Source organism: Rattus norvegicus, chromosome 10, assembly GCF_021556685.1.
Source record: "Rattus norvegicus strain SHRSP/BbbUtx chromosome 10, alternate assembly SHRSP_T2T, whole genome shotgun sequence".
NCBI lineage: Eukaryota > Metazoa > Chordata > Mammalia > Rodentia > Muridae > Rattus > Rattus norvegicus.
The window spans coordinates 77,363,575-77,378,101 of NC_141543.1; the positions used below are offsets into that span (position 1 = coordinate 77,363,575).

General features: G+C 40.3%; 1 protein-coding gene across 4 annotated transcripts in view; it reads right to left on the reverse strand.

The window, feature by feature from the left end:
• Vmp1 (vacuole membrane protein 1) overlaps positions 1–14,527 on the reverse strand; it is a 98,779-nt gene that overhangs the window by 44,596 nt on the left and 39,656 nt on the right. For 3 of the 4 annotated variants that reach the window (NM_138839.2, XM_087569652.1, XM_087569651.1), the window contains 1 exon segment: positions 4,558–4,689. In NM_138839.2, coding sequence (NP_620194.1) covers positions 4,558–4,689 — 132 coding nt within the window. 4 annotated transcript variants of the gene reach the window in all.

A 14,527-nucleotide genomic window follows, 5' to 3' on the forward strand; every position in this document is an offset into this window, starting at 1 on the left:
CTTCAAGAATTGAAAAAAAGAAATGAAACCATTATTTCAGACAATCTTTAAAAAATGTCTTGCCAGTATCCACTTTACTTAACTTATTTTTTTAATTATACTTAATTTACTTTTACCTGTTTACAGCTCCTATCAAATTAGAAGTTTTTCATTTATCCATCTATGAGCAAATTCTAGTCCATTGTAATCACTCTGGTGTGATTACTAGTTCTTTTTTTTTTTTTTTTCAGAGCTGGGGACCGAACCCAGGGCCTTGCGCTTCCTAGGCAAGCGCTCTACCACTGAGCTAAATCCCCAACCCCCACTAAAGAACTTTTAAAGCACCACCAAAAAGGTACTGTGGAAGGGATACCAGGCTAGCATGTAATATGCTATCAGTAACGACTTAGCCACAAGGCCAGGCTGGTGGAACAGGGCTATAGTCCCAACTACTCATAGGCAGGAAGACAGCAAGCTCAAGGCCTGCCAGGACTACCCAGTGAACTGAAGGCCAGCCTGGGCAACTCAGTGTGACATTATCTCAGAATAAAAAGCAGAAGGCTGAGGATACAGCTCACAACAGGGCACTCACACAGCATGTGTATGCTTGGATTAATCCCTAGTACCATAGAAGAATAAAATAAAATAAAATAATTTGCAAGTAGTGTCAGAAAAATAACTAGTTATAAAGAGAAGTTAGGATCCTACATCATATCATATATAGAATTATTTAATGTTTAAAGACTTCACTTCACATTTTGTTTTCTGAGATAGGGTCTTGGTATTTATCCCAGGCTGGTCTTGATTGGATCCCCTGGAGCTAGAGTTATGAGTGGCTGGAAAAGACTCAATTTAGGTGTTGAGAACTCAGCTGGGGTCCTCTGGAGGAACAGGAAGTGCTGTTAACTACTGAGCTTCCAGCTTCTAGCACTTCAATTTTTTTTTTTTTTTATAAATAGCACTAAGCAGAGTGAAAATATTGCTAAATTGTGGTATGGTAAACATAATGCTAATTTCTCTAGAGCCGAAAACGTGTTTGGATTTGGCTGTGTGATCCACTGGCCCTGTGTTCCTTTGTCCCGTCCCCCCCCCCCCCCCCCAGCTGGGGACTGAACCCAGGGCCCAGCAAGTGCTCTACCACTGAGCTAAATCCCCAGCCCCCTGGCCCTGTGTTCTTGAGTGTTTCTTTACTCAAATCAGGGATAAGCCCGGTGCAGGGGAATAATTCCGGCTACAGAGAGAAAGTGGGAGGCTCACTGAAGCCCAGAATTTAGGTCTGATTTGGGTAATACAGTCAGATTTTGTATTTCCCCTTATGCCCTGCAGAATGGCTCCCATAGGCAATAAGAAGGGCTGTTCAGCCATCAACAAGATGGTGATCGGAGAACACGCAATCAACATTCACAAAATATGGAGTGGCCTTCAGAAGTTTGGCCCTCGAACATTCAAAGAAATCTAGAAATTTGTCTGAAAGAGATGGGAACTCCAGATGTGCACACGGATACCACACTCACTAATGCCATCTGGGTCAATGGAACAAGAAATGTCTCATACCATACTCGTCCACACTCACTCGTCCAGAAAATGCAATGAGGATTCACCAAAAAAAGCTCTACACACTGGAGAAACTCAACACATTCAAAAATCTATAGCCCGTCAATTAGATGAGAATTAATCTGCTGAATCTCAAACGAAGTTGCAGACAAACGACAACAAACCAATACAACACAAACAGACAAAAACCAGGGATAATACTTTTACTTTGCAGTGTGGCAAGGTAAATTGGTATGAGCTAATGTTTTCCTAATTTATTCTCTAGTTTGTATGGCAATGACAGTATCTATAACTGTGATCCGAGTGAATAGTTTAAGTAGAACGTCCTTCAGAGTCCAAGGCTGTGATGTAACTCTGCTGGATAACAGTGTGCACCCAGCAGCGAACAAGGCCCTGGGTTTATCCTCAGCACAGCAAGCAGCAGAAGACATAGGTATGCGATTTCTGAGTCAAAGGGCATGAAATAGAATGCACAAGCCAGGCACTGGTGGTGCTTGCCTTTGACCTAGAACTCAGAAGGCAGAGGCAGGTAGATCTCTGTGAGTTTGAGTCCAGTCTGGTCTCCATAAAGAGTTCAAGGACAGTCAGGGCTGCAGAGAAAAACCGTGTATCAAAGAAACAACCAACCAAACAAACAAAAAGGAATGCATATAGGAATGCGTATAACTCGCTTTCTTCACTTCCGAGATTAGTAAATATGAAGTTAAGGAGTAAGAAATGTATAGTTTATCCTAAAACTGTGTTTGCAATTACTGGCATAAAGCGGAAAAGAATAAAAACAGCCCAAACTTCATAAGTATTATCAGAAGTATTCTATGTCACCTCATCTAATAAGATAGACCTCATTTAAGATAGATGAAGTCCAATTAGAAAAGATTCAACCAAAAGTAACACAGATGATGAGGGCCATAAAGACACATGGGAAGATTTTCACTCTGCCAGTGGGTAGGTAAAGACTAACTGCCTGGAGTCTTCAAGAACTCCAACTGTAGACACAAGATGAAGCGAGACTGACATCTCACACCATCATATTCCAGGTATGAGTCTTTGGATTGAGCTTTTCAAGGGCAATAAGCTGCCAGCCAATGTCAGGGTGGTATGGACACTACGTTGGAAAGGCATTCCATAGAGATGAGACACTCAACATGTCCATGAGCTGGGTGGATGGAAACTATTAGTAGGGTGACTGTGTTATTCAGTTAATCAGATAACTGACAATAAAACAATTCCTATTTAAAACTAACACAGCTCGGGGTTGGGGATTTAGCTCAGTGGTAGAGCGCTTGCCTAGGAAGCGCAAGGCCCTGGGTTCGGTCCCCAGCTCCGAAAAAAAGAACCAAAAAAAAAAACAAAACAACAACAACAAAAAAAACCTAACACAGCGATGGGGAAAGAGCTCACTGGTAACGCCAGCAAAGTACTTGCTGCAAGGATGAGTACATCAGGCGGAAGTGGAGTGTGGCACATGGTGGTAACCCCAGTGCTGGGCAGGTGGATCCTGGTATTCACTGGCCAGCCAGTTTGGCTTACCCGGTGAGTTCCAGGATAAGGAAGAGACCCTTTCTTGAGCCAGTGAAACGGCTCCGCAGGTAATGTATTTGCTACCAAGCCTGAGAATCTGACTTTGAGCTCCTGGGCCCACATGGTGGAAGGTCATGTCCTTCAGTCTCCACATAGGCACAATGGCATTTATTACTCCTATCCCTGAACTAAATAAACAAACATTAAAAACTAAAGACTCAGAAGGGCACTGCCACTCTCAATACCAGATGCCTGAAAACACGGGAAAATGCCTTCAAAACTAAATATAGGAATTGATTTTCCTTTTTCTCCCCTATTCCTCTTGTTTGATGTTTTCTGTTTCCTTCTATTTGAAGTTAGAAAAATTCTCAATCCCAGACATACAGGGTTTGTTAGATACAACGGGAGAGGGAGGAAGCAAGAAGAATTCCCATTGCATGATGGCCACTGCCTTACTTCTTTTTTTTTTTTTTTTTTTATCTGTAATGTTTTCTAAGGTGGTCCTTAAGTTAATTACTGCTTGGAGGCATTTTCCTATGAACAACCATCCCATAACACTGAGATTGGCACACAGGTTATCTCAGGCTAAAAAGAAAAAAAAAAGCCTTAATCAATTACCACAAGTCTGGGATTTAGGCTTTTACTAATCTCGATAACTCTGCTCATTTTGATGATCCTCTCTAGAACATTCAAAGGTAAGAAAGACTAATCTGAATTGTTAAATCTCTATAAAGAAAGTAATACTATCACTTATGCTGACACAAGCTTTACTAGTTTTCCACTCTCACATATATTACAGAACATTACACGATGTTACATTCTCTCAGCCAACATCCTAGTCCTTAAGCGTTGTTTTCCCATGAGGATGAAGCCCCTCAAGGCTGTTCTCAAGGAGGAAACGGCCACAGAGACAGCCAGAGCTGGCTGAAGCACTGTACTCCTGCAATCCTTATGAGATCAAGGTCATCTTAGGCCACAAAACTATACTGTATCTCACGAAATAAACAAAACGCACCTAATAACACACAAAAAGAACTTGTGTGTGTGTGTGCACATTCCCATGAAAGTGCGCGCACTAACACACACACACACACACACACACACACACACACACACACACACACACACACAACTCTTTTTTGAAGAAAAAAGAAAGGTGACATTTATCAGTTCCTAGGAAGAAAAAAGAAGCTTCTTCTTGCTACTAGTTTGTTTGAAAAAAACCCACTGAGAAAGAGTATGTTTAGGCTTTTCAACCTCCTCGAAGAACTAGGGACAGGACCCAGGGTCCCAAGAACGCTGTTCAAATGTTGACTGCATCAGGAACCTCTATCCCCAGTCCCTATCCATCATTTTTTCCTTCACTATTTCTGCATATCCTATCCCAAGTCACATTTGCCTTTGTTTTCATGTAGGCAGTTTTCTTTCTCGAAGAACTACTAACCCTCTACTTAATAACCGTGAGTCGGGGATTAGAGCTCCACCTCCCCATTTTGTTCTTACTTGTGCAGTCTCTGCGTGTTCCAGCATTTCTTCAAATTCCTGATACTCTTCATCATCTGGTTCAGCACCTGAGAGGCGAGCTGCCCTGGCCATGAAATATGGAGGCAGCTCCCCAATTGCTGTCCCAATGCCCTGTGTGAAAAAGAAAATACTCACTATGAAGTTCAGTCTTCAGCAGTGACACAATAGATCAGATTATATTTTCCCACGTCTCCAAAAGCATTTTGAGATGTAATGGATACATGTGCTGTGCGGTTCAGAGTCTGAATCCCAGCCCTGGTCTGACCGAGAGAAGATTATAAGTGACTGTGAGAGCCTCCTTGGCACGTATACAGGCTCCAGACAGCCTTTCTCCTCAGGCACTGGTGTTTTCCTTCATGCTCCCATCACCTTTATTCCTGTCATTTGGAAGCCACAGGCAGGAAGATCAGAAGTTTGAGTTCCTTTGATAGCTTGAGCTATAAAGTACAATCTCTCAAAAACTAAAAACAAAGCAAAACTCTCCACACAAGCACTGAAAGTCACCAGTATAACTCTAGGGCATTTCACGTTTTAATCTCAGAACAGTCTTTTTTCTCTTCCTTCCTTCTTTTCTTTTAAAAATAAAGTCTTAAAAATCACCATCAAGTTGCCCCCCAAAATCTCAGTTTATCAGGATGGGTGACTGTTTTTTTATTTTGTCTTTTTTTTTTTCCCGGAGCTGGGGACCGAACCCAGGGCCTTGCACTTGCTAGGCAAGCGCTCTACCACTGAGCTAAATCCCCCAAACCACAGGATGGGTGATTGTTATGATAAAATTTAAAAGTGTCTCATTTTCTCAGAGTGATTCATATTTCAGTCACTTTGTAGATTTGTTTTTGAAGAGAAGGGTTTGTTGTTGTTGATTTTCCTTAATCAGTCAGGACAAAAAGATAAAAACAAAGTTTAGAATCAGGAACTTGGTTTAGACTTAAGTGGCTTAAATACCAAGTAGGCCATAATATGATAGAGACAGTCTCAGGAGAAACCTTCCCTTTGACCCCCCCACCTCTCCTTGCACTGAATGGAAGGGTGTGTGAGTACACAAAGCAAACTCAACTCTTTCAGCTTGCTATCTCTAAAAGCCTTGAAACGATTCCTTGAAGACCCTGGAGAAATGGCTCAGAGGTTAAAAGTGCATACAGTTCTTGTAGAGGACCCAAGTTTAGTTCCCAGCAGCCACATGGGCAGCTCACAATCGCCCACAACTTGAGTTCCAGGGACCTGACACATTCTGGCCTCTGTGGCCTCTGTACTGACACGTTCACATATCCACACATAGACATACGATTAAATTATGATAAAGACTTTTAAAAAGGCAGAGAGCCAGGTGTGCTGATAACACTCCTCTAATCCCAGCAGAGGGCTGTGACTTTGAGGCCCGTCTGGTTTAAAAAGAATCCTTGAAGGACATTATCAAATCTAAACATTTTGGGTCTTCAGTATGTAGAACCAATAGTCTCCAAATATAAATGTATTTTCCACGTATGAAATAAGAACTCTGAAAAAGAACATGTTTAAGTACTCCAAAGTAAATCTGTGTTGTAGAAGAGAGAAGCAGAGAGGAAGAAGAAGCAAGGCCAGGAGTATAGACAGAAAAAGAAACAAAAAAAGTTAATGTTGGTCAACTCTGAAGGACAATAAACAAGTCATTAAATTTTAAAGTACAAAGGGTCAAATATTTACTCCTATTTTCATATATGAACTAAATCTCAGCAACCAAATTGGTGATGAGGAAATCTTTCTATGAGGTTCATGACTGCAAGCCCTGCTCCTGAGGAGCTTGAAAAGGGTACAGGAGTTTGAGGACAACCTGAACAGCAGAGAAGACACAGTCTCAGATGAGAAAGGGTATTTTAACTAATGATGAAAGAAAAATTATATACTTGGAACACTAATTACTATTCTACTTTATAAATACTAATAAATAATGGATTATCATAACTGGTGTTAATGTCACAAAGAAGACATTGTTTTACCTTGTGACAGAAATACACAAAGCCATTCCTGTTTAAAACAAACTACACCTGGCAAGGTGGAGCACATCTTTAAACCCCATACAGATAGGGGTTGGGAATTTAGCTCAGTAGTAAAGGCCCTGGGTTCAGTCCTCAGCTCTGGGGGGGCGGGGGGGGGGAAGAAAAAAGAAAAAAAGAGTTTTCTTAAATCCCATGCAGAGGCAGGTGGATCTCTATGAGTTCCCAGACAGCCTGGTCTACAGAATGAGTTACAGATGGTCAGAGCTACATAACAAAACCCTGTCTCAATAAAAAACTAAAAAAACCCCAGGAAGCCTGCAAACTTCAAGTGTCTCAAGGAATCAACCCTCAGGAAACAGGGAACAGAGGAGCAGGCTCAACCCACACAAACCAGAGTTAAGCCAGCAAAATCAGACCAGGGAAAGAAACTATTTGACGAGCTCTTTTAATCAATGAGGTTTTCTTTGTTTTTGGTCTGTTTTGTTTTGTTTAAAAAAAAAGTTATAAAATGTGTGGAGTTTGCTCCAAGATAACAGAATCAGCCAAGACAGGTGAACATAAACATTAGTTGAAATTTGGTAAAAGTACATTAAGTTCAGTTGATTTCTTTCTACACTTCTGGAAAACTTTTAGATAAATCTAACCTCAGATTTATCTAAATCTGTGTTTTAGATAAATCACACCTCAGATAAATCTCATTAGCTACACATCTGCCAATGTGCAAAGCTTAACTTTTCCATGATTGAAAGAGAAAAGTTAATTACAACATTTTAGTTAAAATGTGAACTTCTGGAAGGTCAAATGTGAGGTCGAAGGTCGACAATTCTGAAAGCAATCATCCGATTCAAACTTGTGACAAATTCCCTCAAAGCTAGTAAGGACGTGAAAATAAATCAAGAGCCACGTCAGGTCTTAATCGATCACACTGATTTCTGTAGTTTAATTCTTCACATTTTTCATGAAAGGATGGAAATCATGTCAGTATTCAACTACTATACAAAAAAAAAAATTGAAATATACTCATCCAGGCAAGTTCTCAAAACATGCCACACTCTACATACAGAGTTCCTTATCCCAAATAAGGCCCCGAGGACTCGGGTCTCCATAGCTCTCAAAGGTCATTTTATAAGGCTAAGGCTTAGCTTATGTAGAGAAGGGCTCACTAGCCTAGCATGTCTGAAGCCCTAGGTTTGATCCCTACCATGGCATAAACTGGTATATGCCTAGTAAGAGACAGGAGGACCAGACATTCAAAGCCATCCTTGGACACATTGTGAGTGCCAGGCCAGTCTGGGACATTAGACCTTTCCTCACTAATAATAATAATGATGACTGTTTTCTAATTTCTTTCAAAAAGATTTATTACTTTTAATTTATGTAGGATTTGGGTTCTGGGGATCAAATTCAGACCAATGAGCTTGATGGCAAGTGAGCCATTTACTGGTCCCAAAAACTCTTTATAATTATTTATAAATAAAAACACAGGCTGGAGGGATAGCTTAGAGATTAAGAGAAATGAGGTTGTGAGTTCAAGTCCTAGCACCTACATGGCAGCTTACAATAGCAGGATCTGATGTCCTCTTCTGGTGCAAATGGACATGCAACAAAGCACACACGCACTAATAATAAATAAATCTTAAAAAATAAAAATGAGGGCTGGAGAGATGGCTCAGTGGTTAAGAGCACTGACTGCTCTTCCAGAGGTCCTGAGTTCAAATCCCAGCAACCACATGGTGGCTCACAACCATCTGTAATGAGACCTGGTGCCCTCTTCTGGTCTGTCTGAGGACAGCAGCAGTGTACTCATATATAAATAAATAAATCTTAAATTGTGTGTTTAAAAAAAAAAAAAGAGAGAAAGGATGGGCTTCAGATTAAAAAAAAATAAAATAAAAATAAAAAACCATATTAATCGAGACCTAATTAAAAGGAGAGAAGGGGGCCTGGAGAGATGACTCAGTGGTTAAGAACACTGACTGCTCTTCCAGTGGTCCTGAGTTCAATTCCCAGCAACCACATAGTGGCTCACAACCATCTGTAATGGGATCCGATGCCCTCTTCTGGTGTATCTGAAAACAGCTATGGGGTACTCATACATAAAATAAATAAATCTTTAAAAAAAAAAAAAAAGGAGAGAAGGGAGGTTTCAGGGGTTGGGGATTTAGCTCAGTGGTAGAGCTCTTGCCTAGCAAGTGCAAGGCCCTGGGTTCGGTCCCCAGCTCCAAAAAAAAAAAAAAAAAAAGAAAGAAAAAAAAAAAGAGAGAGAGAGAAGGGAGGTTTCTTCTACTGTAAGAGAAAGACAAATGCTCCCCCAGTATTAAAAATAACAAAGCAAAAAAGAAAGACTAGCAATCCTTTTAACTATTACCAGAAGAATTTAATGTACACAAAAAATGAGAACCAAGTGAGAAGCACAGTATCTCCTTGGTCTGATAATTTTATTCAAAGGTCCAGGGAAGGGGAAATATTTAAAATAACATTCTGCCAAGTAGATTCACAAGCAGCATATAGTCAAGAAATGTTAGGTTAGGGCTGAAGAGATGGCTCAGTAGTTAAGAGCACTTAAGAGTGGTTAAGGTCCTGAGTTCAATTCCCAGCAACCACATGGTGGCTCACAACCATCTGTAATGGGATCTGATGCTCTGTTCTGGTGTGTCTGAAGACAGCTATAGTGTACTCATATGAATAAAATAAATCTTTAAAAAAAAAAAAGAAATGTTAGGTTTAATGTTACGTCTGGACAGCAAGCCTCCTGGACGCCACAGATCTCTAATACCAGAATGTTAATATCCTTTCATTATAAATCGATTTTTAAGGAACTAGTCCAACTACAAACATGAGAGGTTAAATAAGCAAAGGCTTGGAAAGTAACCTTGAAATCACCTATTAAGTCAAGGCTCTTAACAATAATGCTTAGAACAGCTATACCATCCTGACAACACGACTGGTGTTCTGCAAAAACATGCTTGCAACTTCCATGGCATCATTTTTTAAGGTTTTTTTTTTTTGTTTGTTTGTTTTTTTGAGGATCTCACTGTGCAGTTCTGGTTGGCCTGGACCTCACAGAGGTCCACTGACTTCTTCATCTCCAGTGCTTGGATTTAAGGCATACATCACGATGCTCAGCTTTTTAAAACTCATTTTCTAAGTTAGTATACATACAAAGATGATGTCAGTTTGAAAGTCTCAGAAATAGAATTCTGACAATGCTAAAAAATGGGTCAAACTTAAAACATTGCAAACTGAGAACGAACGAGACACAAAACAACCAACCCATGATTGGCCAGTTAAGCTATGCAGAGCAGGCAAATCTACAGATATATAGAGTAGAAGTTACCAGGGACAGGAAGGAAGACGGAATGAGAAATTATTTTTTAATTGGTTCAGATTTCTCTTTCAAATGACAAAAAAAGATTTTGAAATGGATACTGGAGATGGTTACACAAAAATTATAAATGTGCAGAATCATATGCTTAAAGTAGTTAAAGTAGAAAAGCTGGGATCAAAATACATTATATACAGATATGACAATGTCATGATGAAATCTATCATATCTACTGTATAACTGCTTTAAAAGAGGAATGCTTATGGGGCAGGGGTAGCTCAGTGGCATGCGTGAGGCTGGGCCTCTGTGGGTACCCCGCTGCTCCCTCCTTACTCCTAATGGACCTAGAGCGGCTTCTAAAGAGCTGTAAAGCAAGGGCTTTGCCCTGTGTTGGGACTGTTAGGGGGTGGGCTGAGCCTTGATGAAGGAGGCCTGTTGGAAGGTTCTAGATCACTTCAGTCTCATCCTTTTGTTTCCCACATGCTGTGAAGTGAGCATGTGCTCTGCCTACTCCCTGTCCATCACAGGCTCCAAACGGACTCCAATGGTTATAGATTAGAACTCCCAAACTGTAAGCCAAAATAACCCTTTCTCTTCACCTCAAGTATTTGCTGCACTAATGCAATGCTCACTTGTCCAGATGTAACCTGAAAGATACCCGACTGATCTGACCTATGAAACAATTCTACGTGCTCCAAAGAACATATGGAAAAGGTGGAAGTGAGGCAATAACTGGAAGAGACAGAGATGATGCCTGCTGATTTAAATACTCATAATGATAGTGAAGTCTAGAAGGGTATCTAAGACAAAAACAGCTTTATGATACAACATTCACAATAGTAAGGTCTATATGAATATTTTAATTTGTAAATTATATAAAAACTTTAAAGTAAGAAAGACATCATTAAATCAACTAAGACATTTCCCCCTAAAAGCCAAAACAAACAATAAAACAAACCTGAAAGTGCACACAAAATCAAAAGCAATGACATTAGGTAATCTCTAGGAATCAAGGACAATACATTCTAAATCATGCTTCCAAACACTACAACTGCTGACATTTTAAGAGCTGTATACCACGAATAATGTACAATTCACTGACATTCACTATATTTAAGAATGTTAATTAATTATCACTGCTTTAATATGTTTTATCAAATAGAAACTCTATACTCTGGAGCTGGAGAGATGGCTCAGTGGTTAAGCTAGAGTTCAGTTCCTAAACCCCATTGTGTGTGACTTCCACCACAGGTAACTACAGTTCTGCACCATCTTCTGGTTCCCTCCACAACCTCCACAGGTTCATGTCACCACACTCCTAAAAAAGGAGGAAACTCTGTTCTCATTAACTATTAATTAAAACAATGTAAGTAGCATATAAAAAATGGGATCTGCTGTAGCATTTTCATATACCCTTTTCCTCTGCTGACCCTTTCAGACTTATTTATTTTAATTATGTGGAAAGTGGTTTGCCCACATGCATGACTGCCTATCATGTGTTTGCTGCTACTCACAGATATCAAAAGAGGGTAGGGGATCCTCTCGAACTGAAGTTAAAGATGGTTGTGGGCAGCAAGGACTCTTGTCTGCTGAGCCACCTCTCCATTCCTTAATATAGTATTTTCTTTCTTTTTTTTTTTTTTTGGAGCTGAGGACCGAACCCAGGGCCTTGCGCTTGCTAGGCAAGTGCTCTACCACTGAGCTAAATCCCCAATCCCACAATATAGTATTTTCAATGGTCATCTCTACTTAGTACTTAGCAGAAGGAACTGTATGAATGTCATGGCCCGGTCATATTCTATTGTGTATGTACACTGTATCTTGTTTAATCATTCAGTCATTTATTGAAGAATAACAGGCTGCTGTTCCACTTTTCCTTTTTGTGAGAATACTATTAAAAGTGAAGCTCGGGGTCTGATGATTCTCATTTCCTTTTGTTATTTATATGGATGTGGAACTAGAAGAGCCATGTGATCATTCTTAGTTTAAATATTTCTCTGCTTATCTGGTGCACAGAGCAGCTGACAACTTTATATTTCTGCTATCAATTATCCCTGCACAATTTCTTTACATCTTGGAAGCCACTTCTTTTCCTTTACATCATAACATCACCATTAATATTAGTAACATTATTACTGGTTTTGAGACAAGGTCTTACTCTGTAGCCCAGATGGCCCTAAACTCATGCCTTAGCCTCTTGGGCACGACCATACCTGGCCTATTATCATTTTTTTTTAAAGATTTATTTATTTATTATATATAAGTACACTGTAGCTGTCTTCAGATACACCAGAAGAGGACATCAGATCTCTTTACAGATGGTTGTGAGCCACCATGTGGTTGCTGGGAATTGAACTCATGACCTCTGGAAGAGCAGTCGGGTGCTCTTAACCACTGAGCCATCTCTCCAGCCCCTATTATCATTTTAATAATGATCATCCTAGTGTCATGAAGAAGGGTTTGTGGTTTCCTTGTGGTTTGGAATCCATCCCCCCAGTAACTAACGATGCTGCTCACCTTCGAATACAAGAGGACCTCATGTCTCCTCTTTGGATAAACACTATTCACGTACAGCCACACAACTCCCTCTCCTTATGTTTTTGAACCCAGGGCACTGTTCATGCCAGGCAACACCCCTCTCCCTTGCTGACCCTTTTAAAATTCCACTGTCAGGAGATAGGAGTTCTTCAAACACTTTGGCTATTTTTCAGTGCTCATCCCCTGTGTGGCAGCTGCTTGCCCGGCTATAGGTTATCTCCCCAATCTCTTGGTGGTGGCCTGTGGCACAAGATAGCTTTAGCTGTGGAGTATAAGAAACCATTGCCAAATTCAGCGGCACGCATATCTCTCTTCATATTTTGTTCTAGTAGTTGGACAGTCTGAGTTTAGCTTTAGGTTTTTGCTTTTTGTTTTTTTGGTTTTTTTTTTTTTTGATGCATTTTGATTAATTCCCACTTAAGTGCAAAGTAAAGGTTTAACTTCCTCCTTTCAAACATGGGTATCTCATTATGCAACAACATTTAATGAAAAAACTCTGGTAAGCATTGAGGCCCACAGGTAATAATTTAAAAATAACTCAGTGCTAACTGGGCATTGTGATGCATGCCTTTAAACCTACTTCTCAGCAGGTAGAAACAGGCAGTTCTCTGTGAGTGCCAGGCCAGCCACAGGCTACATAGAGAGACCTGTATCAGAACAACAAAGATGAACCAAAACACCAAAGCCACATCGATATGTACTAAGGTCTTTGTATGACTAAAGAGATTAAAATAAAAGAGGGAAAGAGGGAAATACACATTAGACAAAAGCCTGTACTGTGGGTAAAGCTTGGTGTTGACCACTGTGAGGGCCACGTTTAATGTAAAGTCTGTATTTTTTGAGAGCCAATTAGTATTTGGAGAAGTAAGTCATTACACTAGGCTGGTTTGGAGCAGGCATGAAGCCTGGCTAAAGAAATACATCAGACAACACACATTAGAAGAATTCGAAGAAAGTGGTACTGCTGCCAGCCCCAAAGGAAGCTTTCTTTTCCGTCATTAGTATTAATCTAGCCACACAAATAACTTTTAAGAGAACAAAAATAAGAAACTTATAGATAGCCTCCTTTATAGCATGCTCCTCCATTATTCTAATAATAATTTCTCATGATAATCTTCTCAAATCTATAAAACATATAAATAACGTAGTAAGCCTACCTCCAGTGTTAATAAAAGAGCATCAGGAAACATGACAAGTCTTCCTGCCTCTCATAACCAACAACTCAACATATGGCATTTCTTTTATACTTCCTTCAAAATAAAACATAATTGCTGGGCTGAATAGCAGTTTAGTGGAAGAGTACTTGCTTTTAGCAAGCACCAGGCTCAGCGTTTGATCTGCAGAACCATCAGCAGGGAAAAAGTACTAACATAACTTTACCTTCCACAGCTGGAGAAAAGAAAGGCTCAGTGGTTAGAGAACCTGGGCTCCAGGTCTGGGGTCTGGGGTTTCTGCAGGTACCAGGCACACTAGTGGTGTGGATCAGATAGTCAGGAAACTACACACACACACACACACACACACACACACACACACACACACACACACACACACACAGAGATATCCCATAACTTAAAAAAAACAAAGAAAACCAAAACCTTGCTTCTTCTAAGTTATGGTACCAACTGCTAATTGAATTAAGAATATCTTATTTTGGGGTTGGGGATTTAGCTCAGTGGTAGAGCGCTTGCCTAGAAAGCGCAAGGCCCTGGGTTCGGTCCCCAGCTCCGAAAAAAAGAACCAAAAAAAAAGAATACCTTATTTTATTTTGTCTGTTTTATGAGACAGCCCTGGCTGTCCTTGAACTCAGAGATCCACTGCCTCTGTCTCCTGAGAGCTTGGGTTAAAGGCAGAATTAAGAATTTTTAAAAAGTTTATTTGTATGTGTTCATGTCTACAGTCCATGTGTACATGCGCGCATGTGTGTCTGTATCTATGCGTGTCCTGCTATGGAGAGCAGAGTACAACAGGTGGGAAGTGCTTCTCTCCTACCATGTGGGTTCCAGGAACTAAACTCAAGACCTAGGCCGGGCAGCAGAAACCTTTACCCAGTGAACTGTCTCACAAGCCCCCGAGGGAAGATTTGTATATGATCTTTCATGTGCTTTTA